This window comes from Microtus oregoni, unplaced genomic scaffold (assembly GCF_018167655.1).
Source record: "Microtus oregoni isolate MIOR12 unplaced genomic scaffold, Mior012 000102F_ref0000329, whole genome shotgun sequence".
Taxonomy (NCBI): Eukaryota; Metazoa; Chordata; class Mammalia; order Rodentia; family Cricetidae; genus Microtus; species Microtus oregoni.
Genome location: NW_024544716.1, coordinates 622,147 through 642,137, shown reverse-complemented (window position 1 = coordinate 642,137; position 19,991 = coordinate 622,147). Strand labels below are relative to the sequence as shown.

The window sequence follows — 19,991 nt, the reverse complement described above, 5'->3', positions numbered from 1 at the left end:
CTTTGAGGCCCTCAGGGTATCTAGGTTGAACAAGGTATCCCTTCTGAGAGAATGAATTTCTAAAAGCCAGAACAAGCAGTAGGGATAAATCCTGGTTTTACTGCCAGTAGCCCTACAGTCATCTCAGCCATATAACTGTCACCCACATTCAGCTGGTTCCCTTGCTGTCAGGCCAGAGTTGGAAGGCTCCATTAGCTCAGGTAAGCTATTTTAGTTGGTATCCCCATCATGGTCTTAGCCTCTTTGCTCATATTCTCACTCCTCCCTCTCTTTGACTGGACATTGGGAGCTCAGACCAATGCTCCACTGTGGTTATTTACATCTGCTTCCATCAGTTGCTGGATGTAGGTTCTATGATGGCATTTAAAATAGTAATCAATCTGACTACAGGGCAAGGCCAGTTTAGGCACACTCTCCTCTATTGCTTAGGGTTTTAGCTGGGGTCATCCTTGTGGATTCCTGGGAATTTCTCTAGTGCTAGGCTTCTTGCTAACCCCATAATGGCTCCCTCAATCAAGATATCTCATCCCTTGCTCTCATCTCTGTCCTCCCCACATCTCAGCTTTCTATTCCCTCTAAGTTCTCCTCTCCCTCCAATTCTCCCCTCCTCCCCTTCTACTTTCCCTTTTCTATCACCCCCATGCTTCCAATTTTCTCAGGAGATCTTATCTATTTCCCCTTCCAAGGGATCTATGCATGTTTTTCATAGGGTTCTTCTTGTTACTTAACTTCTCTGGGGTCATTGATTATAGGCTCCTTATTATTTGCTTTAGAGCTAGTATTCACCTATGAGTGGGTTCTTACCATGCTCATCTTTCTGGGTCTGGCTACCTCACTCAGGATGGTTTCTTCTAGTTCCATCCATTTGCATGCAAACTTTAAGGTATCACTTTTTTTAATCACTGAGTAGTATTCCATTGTGCAAATGTACCCCCATTTTCTTGTTCCATTCTTTAAGTGAGGGGCATCTACATTTGTTTCCAGGTTCTGACTGTTACAAATAATGTTGCTATAAACATAGTTGAACAAATGTCTTTCAATATGGTTTAGCATCCTTTGGGTGGTATTGTTGGGCCTTGCGGTAAGTTGATTCCCAATTTTCTGAAAAACTGCCATACTGATTTCCACAGTGGTTGTACAAATTTGCATTCCCACCAGCAGTGGAGGAGTGTTCCCCTTACTCCACATCCTTTCCAGCATAAGCTATTATTGGTGTTTTTGATTTTAGCTATTCTGACGGGTGTAAGATGGTATCTCAGAGTCATTTTGATTTGTGTTCTCCTGATGGCTAAGGATGTTGAACATTCCTTTAAGTGTCTTTCAGCCACTTGAAATTCTGTTGAGAATTCTATGTTTAGATCTGTACCCCATTTTTTATTTGGATTATTTGATATTTTGATGTCTATTTTCTTGAATTTCTTATATATTTTGGAGATCAGTCCTCTGTCTGATGTGGGGTTGGTGAAGATCTTTTCCCATTCAGTAGGCTGTCTTTTTGTCTTATTGACTGTGTCCTTTGTCTTATAGAAGCTTCTCAATTTAAGGGGGTCTAATTTAAATTATTGTTGTTCTCAGTGTCTGTGCTACTGATGTTAAATTTAGGAAGTGATCTCCTGTGCCCATGTATTGAAGGTTACTTTTTTTTTGTTACTTATTTTTTTTATTGCGAAAAGAAAAAAAAACATAAACAAAAAACAAGTTTCCACCTCCTCCCAGCCTCCCATTTCCCTTCCCCTCCTCCCACCCTTCTCCCCCTCCTCCCACCCTTCTCCCCCTCCTCCCACCCTTTTCCCCCTCCCCCCGCTTTTCTCCCCCTCCCTCTCCAGTCCACAGAGCAGTCCGGGTTCCCTGCCCTGTGGTAAGTCCTAGGTCCTCTCCGTCCATATCTAGGAAGGTGAACATCCAAACTGGCTAGGCTCCCACAAAGCCAGCACATTAAGTAGGATCAAAACCCCCTGCCATTGTCCTTGGTGTCTCATCAGCCCTCATTGTTCGCCATGTTCAGAGAGTCCGGTTTTATCCCATGCTTTTTCGGTCACAGTCCAGCTGGCCTTGGTGAGCTCCCCGTAGATCAGCTCCTCTGTCTCAGTGGGTGGATGCACGCCTCGTGGTCCCGAATTCTTTGCTCATGTTCTCCCTCCTTCTGCTCCTCCTTGGGACCTTGGGAGCTCAGTCCAGTGCTCCTGTGTGGGTCACTGTCTCGATCTCTATCCATCACCAGATGAAGATTCTATGATGATATGCAAGATATTCGTCAGTATTGCTCTAGGATAGGGTCATTTCAGGTTCCCAATCCTCAGCTGCCCAAGGAACTAACTGGGAACCTCATCTTGGGCACTAGGGAGCCCCTCTAGGGTCAAGTCGCTTGCCCACCCTAAAGTGGCTCCCTTGAAGGTTACTTTTAACTTTCTCTTCTATCAGGTTCAGTGTGGTCAGATTTATATTGAGGTGTTTAATCAATTTGGACTTGAGTTTTGTGAATGGAGATAGATTTGGATCTATTTTCATTCTTCTATATGTTGACATCAAGTTATGCCAGCACCATAACTTGTTGAAGATGCTTTCTCTTTTCCATTGCATAATTTTAGCTTCTTTGTCAAAAAACAGGAATTCCTAGGTGTGTGGATTAATACCCAGGTCTTCATTTCAATTCCATTGGTCTACCTCTCTGTTTTCATGCCAATATCAAGCTGTTTTCATTGCCATAGCTCTATAATAGAGCTTGATGTCAGGGATAGTGATGCCCCTGGAAGTTCATTTATTATACAACATTGCTTTTGCTATCCTGTTTTTTTTTTCCATATGAAGTTGAGTATTGTTCTTTCGAGGTCTGTGAAGAATTGCGTTGGGATTTTGATGGAGATTGCATTGAATCTGTAGATTGATTTTGGTAGGACTGCCGTTTTTACTATGTTGATCCTACCTATCCAAGAGTGTGAGAGATCTTTCCATTTTCTGATATCTCTTTCAGTTTCTTTCTTCAAAGACTTTAACTTCTTGTAGAACAGGTCTTTCACTTCTTTGGTTAGTGTTACCCTGAGATAATTTATGTTATTTGTTGTTATTGTGAATGGCGATATTTCTCTGATTTCTTTCTCAGCTTTTTTTATCATTTGTATCTATCAGGAGGGCTACTGATTTTTTTTTGAGTTGATCTTGTATTATGCCACATTACTGAAAATGTTTTTCAGCTGTTGGTGTTCCCTGGTAGAATTCTTGGGATCACTTATGAATAGATATGGAGAGAGTGGACAGCCTTGTCTTATTCCTGTTTTTAGTGCAATCACTTAGAATTTCTTTCTGTTTATTTCAATGTTGGCTGTTGACTTGCTGTTTTTTGCATTTATTATGTTTAGATATGTTTCTTGTTGAACAGGTCTTTCATTTCTTTGACTAGTGTTACCCAAAGATATTTTGTGTTATTTGTGGCTGTTGTGAAGGTTGATACTTCTCTGATTGCCTCAGATTCTTTATTATTTGTATATAGCAGGGCTACTGATTCTTTGAGTTGTTCTTGTTTTCTGTCACATTTTTGAAGGTATTTATCATCTGTAGAAGTTCCCTAGTAGAGTCTTTGGTATCAGTTATGTATATTATCATATCATCTGCAAATAACAAAAATTTGACTTCTTGCTTTTCAGTTTGAATCCCCTTGATCCCCTTTTGTCTTATTGCTCTAGCCAGAACTTCAAGAACTTTGTTGGATAGATATTGAGAGAGTTGACAGCCTCATCTTGTTCCTGATTTTAGTGGGATTGCTTTGGGTTTCTCTCCATTTAATATGATGTTGGTTGTTGGATTGCTATATATTGACTTTATTATGTTTAGGTATATTCCTTGTATCCCTGATCTCTCCAAGACCTTTATCATGAAGGGCTATTAGATTTTGTTGGATCCTTTTAAAGCAGCTGATGAGATGATCATATGGTTTTTTTCTTTCAATTCATTTGTATAGTGGATTACATTTATAGATTTTCATATGCTGAACCATCCCTGCATCTCTGGGATAAGGCCAACTTGATCTTGGTGAAAGATTTTTTTTTGATATATTCTTGGATTCAGTTTGTCAGCATTTTATTGAGTGTTTTTGCATCTATATTCATGCATGAGATTGGTCTGTAATTCTCTTTCTTGGTTGAGTCTTTGTGTGGTTTTGGTATTAGGGTAACTATAGTGATGGAGGAAGGTCATTGGTTAAAAAATAAAGAAACTGCCTTTGCCCATTTTATTGGTTAGAACATAGGTGGGTGGAGTAAACAGAACAGAATGCTGGGAGGAAGAGGAAGTGAGCTCAGACTCGACAGCTCTGCTCTCTGGAGCAGAGGCCATGCTCCCCTCTCCCAGGCAAAAGCATGAAGCTCAGACCCAGGATGGACGTAGGCTAGAATCTTTCCCAGTAAGACTGATGCTACACAGATTATTAGAGATGGGTTGATCGGGATATGAGAATTAGCCTGTAAGGGCTAGAGTTGATGGGCCAAGCAGTGTTTAAAAGAAAACAGTGTCCGTGTAATTATTTCGAGGCGTAAGCTAGCAGGTGGCTGGGGTGCTGAGGACGCAGCCCCGCCGCTCCTAATACTACACTGTAGCCTCATCAAAAGTGTTTAGCAGTGTTCCTTCTGTTTCTATTTTGTGGAACACTTTGAAGAGTATAAGTATTAGCTCTTCTCTGAAGTTCTGGTAGAATTCTGCACTGTTCCTGGGCTTCTTTTGGTTGGGAGGCTTTTGATGAAAGCTTCTATTTCTTTGTAGGTTATAGGTCTATTGTTCACCTGGTCCTGATTTAATTTTGGTATGTGATACCTATCCAGAAAATTGTCAATTTCTTTTACATTTTCCAATTTTGTGGAGTATAGATTTTTGTAGTATTACCTAATGATTCTCTGCATTTCCTCAGTGTCTGTTGTATTGTCCTTTTCAATTCTGGTTTTGTTAATTTTGTTTTTTTCAGTGTTTATTATATTTTTTATTACTTTAAAAATATACCAATCTAATTCTAAATTTTCTTTAGAAGAAATTCCCACTTCTTCCCCTCCTCTCGCTTCCCTCCCAACCCCCCTACTCTCCTCCTCACCGCCTCCAGTCCTAAGAGAGGGCAAGGCACCCTATTCTGTGGGAAGTCCAAGGCCTTCCTCACTACATCCAGGCTGAGCAAAGTATGCATCCAAAGAGAGTAGGATCCCCAAAAGCCAATACATGCAGTAGAGACAAATCCCAGTGGCATTGTTATTGGTCCCTCGGTCTGCCCCAACTGTCAACCACATTTAGAGGGACCAGTTTGAGCCCATGCTTGTTCATTCCCAGTCTAGCTGGAGTTGGTGAGCTCCCATTAGCTCAGGCACACTGCCTCAGTTTGTGAACCCCTCATGGTCCTAACTTCCTTGCTCATATTCTCCCCCCTTCTGCTCTTCAACTGGACCTTGGGACCTCAGTCCAGTGCTCCAATGTGGGTTTCTGTCTGTCTCCATCTATCGCCAGATGAAGGTTCTATGGTGATATTCAAGATAATCATCAGTCTGACTATAGGACAAGGCCAGTTCAGGCACCATCTCTTCCACCGCCCAGTGTCCTAGCTGGGGTCATCCCTATGGACTCCTGGGAAACCCTCCAGAGCCAAACCTCTTGCCAACCCCAAAGTGGCTCCGTCAATTAAGATATCTCCTTCCCTACTCCCATATCCATCCTTCCTCCATCTCAACCATCCCATTCCACTAAGCTATCTCCAAACCTCCTTTTCTCCCCTTTCCCTCCCTCTCTCCCCTTCTCTCTCTCCTTTGTCCCCATGTTCCCAACTTTTGCTAGGCGATCTTGTCTGCTTTCAGTTTCCAGGTAGATCTCTCTCTATATGGTTTTCTTTGGGTTCCCCTTATTACTTAGCTTATCTAGGATCATGAACTATAGGCTCAATGTCCTTTCTTTATGGCTAGAATCCATGAATGAGTGAATAAATACCATATTCATCTTTTTGTGTCTGTGTTATCTCACCCAGTATAGTGTTTTCGAGTTCCATCCATTTGCATGCAAAATCAAGATATCATTGTTTTTTTACCACTGAGTAGCACTCTAATATGTATATGTGCCACATTTTCTTTATCCATTCTTCCATTGTTGGGCATCTAGGTTGTTTCCAGGTTCTGGCTATTACAAACAATGCTGCTATAAGCATAGTTGAACAAATGCTTTTATAGTATGATTGGACATCTTTTGGGTATATTCTCAAGAGTGGTATTGCTGCATCCTGAAGTGGGTTGATTCCCAATTTTCTGAGAAACCACCACACTGATTTCCAAAGTGATTTCACGAGTTTGCATTCCCACCAGCAATGGAGGAGTGTTCCCCTTACTTTACATCCTCTCCAGCATATGCTGTCATCGGTGTTTTTTTATCTTAGTCATTCTGACAGGTGTAAGGTGGTATTTCAAAGTTGTTTTGATTTGCATTTCTCTGATAGCTAAGGAAGTTGAACATGTCCTTAAGTAACTTTTGGCCATTTGAATTTCTTCTGTTGAGAATTCTCTGTTTAGTTTAGTACCCCATTTTTTAATTTGGTTATTTAGAATTTTAATGTCTGGTTTCTTGAGTTCTTTATATATTTTGGAGACCAGTCTTTTGTCTGGTTTGGGATTTGTGAAGATCTTATCCCATTCAGTAGATTATCTTTTTTTCCCTATTGACTGTGTCCTTTGCTTTACAGAAGCTTCTCAGTTTCAGGAGGTCCCATTTATTCATTTTTGCTCTTATTGTCTGTACTACTGGGGTTATATGTAGGAGATGGTCTCGTGTGTCTATGCATTGCAGACTACTTCTCTTCTATCAGGATCATTGTGATCAGATTTATATTGAGGTCTTTAATCCATTTGGACTTAGTTTTGTGCATGGTGATAGATATGGATCTATTTTCATTCTTCTACAGATTGACATCCAGTTATGCCAGTACCATTTGTTGAAGAAGCTTTCTTTCTTCCATTGTATACTTTTAGCTCCTTTGTCGAAAATCAGGTGTTCATAGGTTTGTGGGTTAATATTCAGGTCTTCAATTCGATTCCATTGGTCAACATCTCTGTTTTTATGCCAATACCAAGCTGTTTTCATTACTGTAGCTCTGTATTAGAGTTTGAAGTCAGGTACGATAATGCCTCCAGAAGTACTTTTATTGTATAGGATTGTTTTGGCTATTCTGGGTTTTTTGTTTTTCCATATAAAGTTGATTATTGTTCTCTAAAGGTCTGTGAAGAATTTCATTGGGATTTTGATGGGGATTGCATCGACTCTATTGATTGCTTTTGGTAGAATTGCCATTTTTACTATGTTGATCCTCTCAATCCAAGAGCATGGGAGATCCATTTTCTGTTATCCTTTTCAATTTCTTTCTTCAAAGACTTAAAGTTCTTGTCAAATAGATCTTTCTTTTCTTTTTTTTTTTTAGACTTAGAGTGTTGGCACGTGGTACATTTTTTTTTAAATTTATTTATTTATTAAGGATTTCTGCCTCCTCCCTGCCACCGCCTCCCATTTCCCTCCCCCTCCCCCGATCAAGTCCCTCTCCCTCATCAGCTCGAAGAGCAATCAGGGTTCCCTGACCTGTGGGAAGTCCAAGGACTGCCCACCTCCATCCAGGTCTAGTAAGGTGAGCGTCCAAACTACCTAGGCTCCCCCAAAGCCAGTACGTGCTGTAGGACAAATAGATCTTTCATTTCCTTGGTTAGAGTTACCCCAAGATACTTTATGCTATTTGTGGCTATCGTGAAAGGTGATGCTTCTCTGATTTCCCTCTCTGATTCTTTATCCTTTGTGTATAGGAGGGCAACTGCCACATTACTTAAGGTGTTTATCAGCTGTAGGAGTTCTTTGGTAGAGTTTTTGGGGTCACTTCTGTACACTATCATATCATCTGCAAATATCAAAAGTTTGACTTCTTCCTTCCCAATTTGAATCCCCTTGATCTCCTTATGTTGTCTTATTGCCATTGCTATAACTTCAAGCACTATATTGACGAGGTATGGAGAGAGTGAACAGCCTTGTCTTGTTACTGATTTTAGTGGAATGGCTTTGAGTTTCTCTCCATTTAATTTGATGTTAGCTGTTGGCTTGCTGTATATTGCTTTGTTACCAATTATGTGATCAAGTTTTGAGAAGGTTCCATGCGATGCTGAGAAGAAGGTATATTCTTTTCTGTTTGGGTGGAATGTTCTATAGATATCTGTTAAGTCCTTTTGGTTCATTACATCTGTTAGTTTTTTTATTTTTCTGTTAAGCTTCTGTTTGGTTGACCTGTCCATTAGTGAGAGAGCAGTGTTGAAATCTCCTACTATTAGAGTGTGGGATTTGATGTATGCTATAGTTGAGGGAGGTAGGAAGAGGCAGTGGAGGGAGAATTCTTTTAATTTGGGATATATTTCCATAGGGATTTCATTGCTGTTCTTGGTAGAAACATCTAACTGTGAGCTGATCATAGATAGACTCTCCCTCCACTGCCTCTTCCTACCTCCCTCACCTATAGCTCCATTCCTCCAAATCCCTTAACTCTAGGGCTTGCTGTTTGATGCTCATATCTCTCCTACTCAATATGAGGGAAAACACCAGGTCCCTCAACTTCAGAATGATCCTGACAAAACCACCTATTCTTTCCCTCCCCCTGCTCCACTTGTGGTGTTTATGACAACCAAGCCTAATCATGCCTCTGTTGTTCTCTGACTACTAAAGTACCCTAACTCCACCTGTGAGGCAGACTCCATTTTAGAAACCACTTGCCTGACCTGCTGTGAATACAGAGCTGCCCCTATTCAGCATCCTTGCCTTGTCTTCCCCATCTCTGTGCTTCCATTCCTCACTCAGTGTAATCAGATCTGAGGCAGAATGGGTAGAGGTGTGGGGACCTAAGAAAATCGACTTGGCCTCATAGACTCCATTTTGAAAAAGGGCCTCCATCTTTAGACATCTGGTAACCAGGGGTTGAATTCAGTTCCAGAAAAAAAAACAACAAAATGTGCAGTGGCAGAGAAACTTAAACACTGACCCCTAGACACAGCCAATTAGAAGATAGGACAATGAACTTTACAAGGTCCGGATGGTCAGATATCCTGTTGGCATTTGTGTCTTTGGGCAATAGCCTGACCAATGATTTTAAAAATCACCTGGCCCCATATCCTCGACCCAATCCTGAAATGCCAAGACATGGAACTCCCTGCTTGTGGTTGTTCCCCTTAAAAACTTACCCTTCTCTGAGTTTGGGGTCATATTTTTTCCATCTGCTGTGTTGGAGTGTTGGGTTGCAGACCAGGCTTGAGCTTGTCAATAAAGACCCTTGTGTGTTTGCACTGGAAACCAAGTCCTTGCTGGTCTCATTGAGGGTCTTATGACATGGGTATAACACAAGAAGATGGCCAAGTTTGAGATCTAAAGTTCTTATCAGTAAAGCTGTGTCTTCCTGCATAAAAGAGGTGGAGACAATGTCTCTTATCTACAGCTAAAGAATCCTGAGGAAGAGATACATCCCTAAAATAATCCAAGCAACAACATTTATTTTGTTAAATTTATTTATTTTACATCCCAATCACAATTTCTCCCCCCCTCTACTCTTCCTATCTCCCCCCACCTCTCCTCTGCCCCCACCCATCTACTCTGTTTCTGTTCTGGAATGGGTATCAACAAAGCATGGTGTATCAAGTTGCTGTAGACTAGCTCCTCACATTGCCTTTTGTAATAAAGAGAAACTTCCAAGGCAAAAAGAAAAAAAAACCCAAAGATTCCTGAACATCCCTTACTGTAGCTTTGTCAAATTTTACACTTCATCCTGTTTTAGGAGTCATCCCTACACACCACTCCACTGCCTTCTGTAACTGCTTTCTAAATGTTTCCACCAATGCAGTTTTAAAAATTAAATTGTTTTTAAAAACTATCTTTTTTCATTTTACATACCAATCTCAGTTCCTACTCCCTTCCCTCCTCCCAGCCCCATCAGAGAGGGTAAGGTTTCCCATGGGAGGTCAACAAAGTAAGGCCTCCCCACTATATTTAGGCTGAGTAAGTGTCCTTCCAAAGTGAATGGGTTCCAAAAGCTGCATTTTTTCAGAGCCATGATTTGTAACTTTCTTTGTTCTGTTACTGCTCTGAAACTGCTTCCATGTGGGGACATGGAACCTAGGTTAACTGGACTCTGTGTTTCCTGGGAAACAAAATCAAATTTTGCTCCAGAATGGTCTTTCATCCCTTTTGAGGTAAGAGCTGTAATTTTTGCATTAACAGAACACTGAAGGCAGGTCATTAACGATCAGGAATGAGGACTAGTGGTCATGGTGCAGGAGCAGGACCTCTCAAAATGCTGGCCTGAACAAGACATTGCCTATTATTGAGTGGGGATAGAGTAATGGGGGAGCCTACAGTATCTCCATTCCATCTTGACTCAAGGTCAGAGACTTCAAGTTTGTTCTTGCTCCTCAAGGCCAAATAACAGGATGTCTGACCAAAGATGTGGTTATTAGATGTTTTGCGAATTAAGGAGGTGATTATGCTTGTTTGTTCTTTGAACCATGGTAAGAACCTCTTTCACTTTGGGTATAAAAGGGCTTTGAGAAATGAACTTGGGGCTGCTGCAGTATTCACTGAAGCTCTCCTGATTCTATCTTCTGTCTTTTATCTCTTTCTTAATCCTCAGGCCCCTTTCTGGTGCTGTTCAACAGGTCGGCAGGTTCACACAGCGTGAGAGCACCATGGGGTAGACAAAGGCATGGGGCCATCTTGTTATAGCAGCAAGGCCTTGTGCTACCCTTCAGGATGTGCTCAACCCTGATTGGTCCAATGGTGACTAGTAGCTGTGCTCTGAGAGTCTGCCCCAGGCCAGTCCACTCGTAGGAACATGAAGTGACACATTGGGGGATGCTGGCCACTGAGCTCAACCACACTAGTGACAGCCTGGACAGCCATCCTCGGAGAGGTGGATGGTGGGACAGATAACTTCCCCTCTCCTACCTTTCTGATTAGGGTTCAAGAAGTCCTGGGTGTGGAACTCTGTCAGAATTGGCCCCAATACCAACCTGAACACATGGCATAAGTGAAAAAGTAGGAGGAGCCTTGGGACGGGGAATCTGAGGGCACAGCCTCTCTTCTAAACAGAGTTTGTCCAGGTTTGTTCCCCAGGGGCCTGGGAAGAAAACTCACCAGAGGTGCTTTTGTTGTGGGCTAGGCTGATGATCCCCGTGGCCTCTCATGGGTCATTTTAAATTAGAGTCAAAATTTGAGTGCTTACTAAGTGAAGTCATCTGCTAACAACGCAGTCAGGCAGTGGCCACTGGGAGAAACCATGAGGCAGGACTGATGCCCCCTGCCTTCCTTTTTTTTATTTCTATTTATTGATTGATTGATTGATTATTTATTTATTTATTTATTATGTATACAATATTCTGTCTTTGTGTATGCCTGCAGGCCAGGAGAGGGTACCAGACCTCATTACAGATGGTTGTGAACCACCATGTGGTTGCTGGGAATTGAACTCAGGACCTTTGGAAGAGCAGGCAATGCTCTTAACCTCTGAGCCATCTCTCCAGCCCCGCCCCCTGCCTTCCTTAAATGTGTGTTCAGAGGCCTTCCTTGGAGATGCATGAAAAATATCAGTGTACCTGGATCCGGTATTAACAGCAAACTGAAGAAAGGATTCTACCCGAGTCCAGCTCATTCAGACAATTGGAGCTCCTTGCAGAAGTGTGGGTGTGGAGTGACTTACAAGAAGGGGTGACTCATGGCAGTTGCATCGCGATGCCTGTCCCAGCACTGGCTTCAGCTGAAAAAAGTTGCATTTCTGGAGCTCTCTGACAACCTGGATATCATGCCCTGCTGGCCATTGTGGTTCATAGACATCCCAGCTCGGTACGACTATTTATGGCTCCTCCCTCTGAGAGCCTCCTTCCTAAAAGCCTGAAATGATCTGAGATCCTCAAGTGCAAAGGCCACTGAAGCGTCATATTGGCTTAGACTCATGAATAAGGAAATGTCGGCCTTTTTGATCATTGAGGCAGAAGCTACTATGGTGCCCTCATTTCTTTACTCTTGCTGTAATAAGACACCATGAGAAGGCAAGAAACTTGTAAAGGAGAGAGTTTAATTTAGTTTTACAGTTTATGGAATTAGTGTCCATGATGGTAGGAACAGCTAAGAGCATGCTTTGACCTACAAGTAGGAGGCAGAGAGGCAATCACTGGGAAATGCATGGGCTTTTGAGACTGCCAAACTCACCCCTAGTGACACACCTGCTCAAACAAGGCCACACCTCCTAATCCTTCTCAAAGAGTTCCATGGACTGAGGACCAAGTAATGACACAGGAGACTATGGGAACTGTTCTCCTTCAATCACTTCAGAGATCCTTAGCATTATCACAAGAACAGAAAAAGTTATTGAGGGCAAAAGAGGTGACAGTCACTGTGGGTTAAGGTGAGCAGTGTGGGAACTGTTTCTTGTTCACCGGGAACAGTCGTGAGCATGTATATAAGTCTGTGCTCTGGGTTTGAGTTTTGTCCCTACACTCTAGGAAGCTGTTCTTTTTGCAACCTAAGGAACTCATATGTACCTATGTTGGTTTCATTTCCAGTTGTTGGATTGAGATTTTCCCAGGACCTGTCAGGAGAGGAGCAAGGCAGCTGCTCTGCCTCACTTCTAGGCCAGCCCCTTCAGAAAAAGAGCCTCAGGAGAAAGTAGGTGTTACTTCTTACTAAGGTTGTGTGGGCTTGACCCTGTAAAATTAGCCTCTTCTGGCCTCGCAAGGGACCCAGCAGGCACACAAATCTTATCTTAGAAAGCACAGAGAAGTATCTGTGCTATGTTTTTTTTTCTTTTGTTGTTGGAAATGCCTGTTTTCCAAAGGTCACAGCATTTGCATGCAACCTGCTTGCTCCATATCATGACGGCATCTGTTTTTAATTAAGAACTGAATGTGCTGGGGAGGAATTCTGATTTCTGCTGGCAGAAGAGGTCAAGAAACAATCTGAACAGATCATAACAGCGATCAAATGCTGCCAGAAAACAAAGTTGGAACCACCCACTTGGATGCAGACAGCAATGTCAAGGTCATTGCCATTGGTCTCAATTCTAAGGGTAGAGTTGGGCATGAACTAAGCTCTTTAATGCTCCCAAACCCTTTCTCAGAAAAGGATATGATGAAAATAATGGGTAGAATTTGGGCAGGATGCTTTCTGAGTTTTGAACACTTGACACCGCCCCTGCTTAGGGAACAGCATTCACAGAGTGCAATGCATCCTAATAGGGACATACAAAATTCCAGGTCATGCCTCTGGGCAGCTAAAAACCCTCATGCACCAACTTTTGGCAGTTGTACCACAGAGGTCACCCACTACAAGATACTCAGAAACTCCTATGGTTCACTAAATATGAGCAAAGTCCACAGACTATTCCAAGTGAGATCTGCCCAGGCCACAGCAACTTAGCACTGTGCTCTCCGCTCTTGGGCATGACATGAATATGATCTGTGCCTCAGTGCAGAAGAGAGATTCTGAGAAAAAGAAACATGGGGATATTTCTCACCCTGAAAGGGTGTCCAGTACCTTGGGCTTGTCTGAAATACCTCTGCAAAGATCATATACCTTCCGGTGCCACACAAATTCTACCCCTTCTGCTTTCCTACAGAAACCAAGAGCCAGTATCCTGCCCTTGGCCTTTAGGGCATCTGCTCTCAGGTAAGCACCTGTTTGAGGACATGTCACAGGGGAGAGAAGTGTCTCCATGCTTTTTGTCTTCTTCTATTGTCCCAAGAAGTAGAGCCATCCACCTCCACCGGTAGTGCCCAGTTCCCCCCATGTTCAGCTGTGCCTTTCCTTTGCATGAGATTCAGCAAACTCTCAGAAGCAATGCCCTTGCCACCTGGGGCAGCACCCTGATTTTGCAAACTGCTTCCACACTGAAAGGAGCCCAGAAGAGGCAGGGAGGGGGATGAAGGCATGCCTTCCATGATTCTTTTGCTGCCTGCAGCTCAAAATAAATGCACACTGGTATCTTCCCAGATTGATGGCAAGGCCTTCTCCCTGTTTGATGGTGTTTGCATACTGGTATCTTCCCAGATTGATGGCAAGGTCCTTCCCCCTGTCTGATGGTGTGTGGACACTGGTATCTTCCCAGATTGATGGCAAGACCCTTCCCCCTGATGGTGATTGGTGACAGGCCTTCTGTAGATTTTGTCATAGGGACAGGCTTTCAGCATGCACTTAAGTGCAGCTAGAAAGAAGTCCCCATCATAGGAGGACCCAGAGAGCAACAGCCCCTGCAGAGCTGGAAGAGGCCTCACTGGGACCCCACTCTCTATTATCTGATGAGTACTCACTGCAAATGCATTTTCCTCTAGTCCCTGAGCAATAGCTGAGGAACTGAAGCCCAGGACACATCAAGGAAGGGAAAGGGGCCGGGCACAAAGCCCATCGATCCTCAGAAGAAGCCTGACAGAGGGAAGAATGCAGTGTCTGACTCTTCAAAGCCAGCTCGCCATGTCCTCACAAGGAATCCTGTGGCCAAAGACGTCAGACTCCAAAAAGAGAAAATTACAGATATTGAAGTGACCTGTTCCCAAGCTTAAGTTGTAGGATTGTCATCCACTTGTCATAGCTGATGGAAACAACGGCTGAACACCTTGATTTCCTTACAGAATCTGAGCATCCTGTTAGATGCACTCCACAACACCAAGGTCATAGATAGTTGTCTGGAGACAAAGTGTAGAGCCGGGCGTACACTATCACGGTCCTAGGGAAATGCAAATGGAGACAGCAGGGATACAAGGAACATATCTAAACATATTAAAGGCGATACACAGCAAGCCAACAGCCAACATCAAATTAAATGGAGAGAAACTCAAAGTGATTTCACTAAAGTCAGGAACAAGACAAGGCTGTCGACACTCTCCATATGTATTTAATATAGTCCCTGAAGTTCTGGCTAGAGGAGTAAGACAACAAAAGGAGATCAAGGGGATTCCAATTGGAAAGGAAGAAGTCAAACTTGCACTGTTTGCAGATGATATGATAGTATACATAAGTGACCCCAAAAACTCTACCAGGGAATTTCTACAGCTGATAAATACCTTCAGTAATGTGGCAGGATAAAAAATCAACTCAATAACATCAGTAGCCCTCCTATATACAAATGATAAAGAAGCTGAGAGGGAATTCAGAGAAATATCACCTTTCACAGTAGCCACAAATAACATATCTCTGAGTAACACTATCCAAAGAAATGAAAGACCTATTTGACAAGAACTTTAAGTCTTTGAAGAAAGAAACAGAAGAAAATACTAGAAAAATGGAAAGATCTCTCATGCTCCTGGATAAATAGGATCAACATAGTAAAAATGGCAGTCCTACCAAAAGCAATCTATAGATTCAATGCAATACCCATAAAAATCCCAACACAATTCTTCACAGTCCTTGAAAGAACAATAATCAACTTCACATGGGAAAACAAACAAACGAACAAAAAACCCAGGGTAGCCAAAACAATCCTACACAATAAAGGAACTTCCGTAGGCATCACCATCCCTGACATCAAGCTCTATTATAGAGCTACAGTAATAAAAACAGCCTGGTATTGTCATTAAAAACAGACAGGTTGACCAATGGAATAGAATCAAAGAACTGGCTATCAATCCACACACCTATGAACACCTCTTATTTTTGACAAAGAAGCTAAAATTATACAATGGAAAAAAAGAAAGCATCTTCAACAAATGGTGCTAGCATAACTGGATGTCAACATGTAGAAGAATGTAAACAGATCCGTATCTACCCCCATGCACAAAACTCAAGTCCAAATGCATTAAAGACCTCAGTTCTGGCACCTTTAATTGAACCCTGAACGGAAGCCTTACAGGCTAGAACTTTAAGACTCCCACTTACTGGCTCCTGAACAGATTTCTAGTTCCCTTTCACTTATTGTGGAGACCTTTTTTTTTAAATGCTGAGGGGGTTCCTGGAGAGATGGCTCAGAGGTTAAGAGCACTGGCTGCTCTTCCAGAGGTCCTGATTTCAATTCCTAGCAACCACATGGTGGCTCACAACCATCTATAATAAGATCTTGTACCCTCTTCTGGTCGCAGGCATACATGCAGGCAGAACACTGTATAATAAATAAATCTTAAAAAATATCCTGAGAGGGGTCTCTAGAAGCTGAACTTTTAGGGACCCCATTACCTGTCACCTTGAACTATGTACTCAGGATTCAAAAGAAGTAGGCATAAAAACACCCCCGGAGAAAGAGGTGTCACTCATTTGGAACTGTTCCCATAGATGAAGCTTCCTGGAGGTACTGATCAGGAAATATCGCTGAAGGAACAGGAGATCTTTTTTGAGGGATGATCAGGAGACCCTAAAGCATCAACCTCACAAATAAGATTTCACCAAGTGTCCTTCAGACCCCGAGGACACTGACCCCCTTGTTGAACTGGTGAGTAGGATTGAATAAACCCCCTCAGAGAATACCCTAGAGAGGTCTCTTCTGGAAGCATCCCAGGGACACTTCCAGTATCGGCAACTTTTCAGAGAGTCCTCACCAGTAGAAAGCTACTGGTTTGAAGGACATAAATGCCCTGTTAAGGATGAATGATTTCCCTCCTTAACCCTCCTAAAATGTTCACTTTATGTAATTTTCTCTCTTACTAGAGGTCAAAAAAACTACAATGCAATGGGCAATTGTTCAGATTAGCAGTTCCATAGATGATACTGATACATCAGGCATAGAAAACTTTACCTTGAGGATATAACTGAAAGTCAAATGCAGACAAAAGAGGCTGCTGCTCTTTTACTTGGGGTCTAACAGAGAGGCAGTGAAACACTACAAACCTAATTGGTGTTCCTTGTTACTTCTAATGAACCATTTAACAAGACCCCCTGAGAACGCAGCAAGGACCAATGATGTTTCTGCCACAATCTCCAAAAGGCTTTCTTTACTATGACTCCTGGAAGCTAAAGGGTTAAATTTTGCTCTAAAACTCCCTAGACCCTGCTCCAGGGAGCTCAGCTGCCCCCACTGCTCCTCACTTGGGTGCAAAACAGGTTTCCCTGACAGACAGACAGACAACTCTGCACCTACAGGCTATCAAACTCCTCACGCTGATTCCCCAAACTTTGTAGAGGATTTCTCTAGGCTGTTTCTCCTATCACTGCAAATCTGTCTCTCCTTCTCTTTATCTCTATATGGATGAAGTTATCCAAGCAGACACATGGGGCAGCCACAGCTCTGGATGGAGGGTATAGCTATAAGTGGGGCTCTTCTTCTGGGGATAACACAGAAGCTTGGAGGCACTTCTGACTATCTTCTGCCCTGATAATGCCAGGACATCAGGCAGGTGCTGTTGTGAGGGCTGGGTGTGAATGAGGCTAAAGGTGGGCTCGCTGGTTCTTTGTTTTGGGGGAAGACGAGAGATATAGGATGTATTGGAGATGGAAAAGGCATATGGCCAAGGTGCGCGGGCTTGGCTGAGGTGGTAGAGCCAACCTCTAGTTCCTTGTGTATCTGCTTTTTGATGATAAGGTATGTCCCTACCATTTAATCATATTTTCTTTTTTTTTATTAAAAATTTCCACCTCCTCCACTCCTCCCATGTTCCTCCCCATTCCCCCACTCCCGCTCCCTCTCCAGTCCAAAGAGCAATCAGGATTCCCTGCCCTATGGGAAGTTCAAGGTCCTCCCCGCTCCATCCAGGTCTAGGAAGGTGAGCATCCAAACAGACTAGGCTCCCACAAAGCCAGTGCATGCAGTAGAATCAAAACCCAGTGCCATTGTCCTTGGCTTCTTAGTCAGCCCTCATTGTCAGCCATGTTAAGAGAGTCCGGTTTGATCACATGCTCCATCAGTCCTAGTCCAACTGGCCTTAGTGAGCGCCCATTAGATCAGCTCCATCATCTCAGTGGGTGGGAACACCCCTCACAGTCCTGACTTCCTTGCTCATGTTCTCTCTCCTTCTGCTCCTCATTTGGACCTTGGGTCTCTGTCTCTATCTCCATCCATTGCCAGATGAAGATTCTATGGTGATATGCAAGATATTCATCAGTGTGGCAATAGGATAGGGCCAGTTCAGGTGCCCTCTCTTCAGCTGCCCAAGGAACAAGCTGGGGACATCTCTTTGGATACCTGGGAACCCCTCTAGAGTCAAGTCTCTAGCCAACCCTAAGATGGCTCCCTTAATTAAGATATATACTTCCCTGCTCCCATATCCACCCTTCCTCCATCCCAACCATCCCATTCCCCCATGCTCTCCCCATCCTCCCCTCCTCACTTCTCTCTCCCCTTCTCCCCTAACACCCACCCTACCCCCACGCCGAATCTCCCAACTTTTGTCTGGCAATAATGTCTACTTCCAATATCCAGGAGGATAACTACACGTTTTTCTTTGGGTTCACCTTATTTAGCTTCTCTAGGATCACGAATAGTAGGCTCAATGTCCTTTATTTATGACTAGAATCCACTTATGAGTGAGTACATACCATATTCATCTTTTTGGGTCTGGCTTACCTCACTCAGGATAGTGTTTTCTATTTCCATCCATTTGCATGCAAAATTCAAGATGTCATTGTTTTTTACTGCTGAGTAGTACTCTAATGCGTATATATTCCACACTTTCTTTATCCATTCTTTCATTGAAGGGCATCTAGGTTGTTTCCAGGTTCTGGCTATTACAAATAATGCTGCTATGAACATAGTTGAACAAATGCTTTTGTAGTATGATAGGGCATCTCTTGGGTCTATTCCCAAGAGTGGTATTGCTGGATCCTGGAGTAGGTTGATCCTGAATTTCTTGAGAAACCGCCACACTGATTTCCAAAGTGGTTGCACAAGTTTGCATTCCCACCAGCCATGGATGAGGGTACCCCTTCCTCCACAACCTCTCCAGCAAAGGCTATCATTGGTGTTTTTGATTTTAGCCATTCTGACAGGTGTAAGATGATATCTCAAAGTTGTTTTGATTTGCATTTCTCTGATCCCTAAGGAGGTTAAACATGACCTTAAATGTCTTGTGGCCATTTAAACTTCTTCTGTTGAGAATTCTCTGTTCATTTCAGTGCCCCATTTTTTAATTGGATCAATTAGCATTTTAAAATCTAGTTTCTTGAGTTCTTTATATATTTCCTCTTTTATAGGGATTCCAAGCTGGTATTTGCATTAAACCCAAGACCAGAGAGGATTTCAAGAATGCTAGAATCTGGGTTGGTGTCACTTGAGATGTTTTCTTCATATTTCATGTCCCATGGATGTTGCTGAAGGTCTTCAATGGAGGGCCTCCTGTCTGAGGCAACTGTGAGCATTTGGTGAATTAGGTTTTCAAGTTGCCCCAAGACGTGAGCTGGGATGTCATAGGTCCCATTGGTGATGATATTCCTCTTGGACTCTTTCAGGGTGCTTCCTCTGAAGGGGTGGTGCCCAGTGGTGATAAAATAGAACAACTTCCCAGACTTTGCACACCTGCCTTCTTCCCATCATAGCCTTCTCTCAGTACCAGTTCTGGGGCTGTAACTCTTAGTCCCACAGCGCCCTTGTAGCACAGTGCCAGCTCTACACCTGGTGGCAAGACCAAAGTCTCCCAGCTTCATATTGCCATCTGCATCTAGTAGGATATTTTGGGGCTTCAGGTCTCGATGGATGACGTCATGGTCATGGCAGTACTTGATGGCTGACACTTGCTGCCCGGATATTTTCTGCGACCTTTCGTCCTTTAGCCTGCCCATCCTTCATTAAAACTTGGACCTAATTTCTTCCCAGGGCATATTATGTTATAAAATGAGAATGTATTTATTTTACTAGAACTCTGAGAAGGCAAATGATATTAGGATGCTCTAATATTTTGAGTGTCACTGTCTGAAGGTGCTTTTCTCTGTTGTCTTCAACTTTTATGGCCACCGTGCATGCTGCCTGTGAGGCAATGATAGGCCAGTTTCACAGGGCCCAATGCACCTTGACCAATGGTTAATAGGACCCTTGTACTGGTTTTTCAGGCTAAATTTTTTGG

At 42.9% G+C, this 19,991-nt stretch overlaps 1 protein-coding gene across 1 annotated transcript in view; it reads right to left on the bottom strand.

Annotated features, from left to right (window-relative positions):
- Nucleotides 1-19,710, bottom strand: part of LOC121443190 (uncharacterized protein C2orf78 homolog) — a 38,011-nt gene extending 18,301 nt beyond the window's left edge. Inside the window, exon 1 of the mRNA XM_041644863.1 lies at nucleotides 19,482-19,710. Within this exon, the coding sequence (XP_041500797.1) occupies nucleotides 19,482-19,710 (229 nt within the window). The remainder of the gene's footprint in view (nucleotides 1-19,481) is intronic.
- Nucleotides 19,711-19,991: the final 281 nt, after the last annotated feature.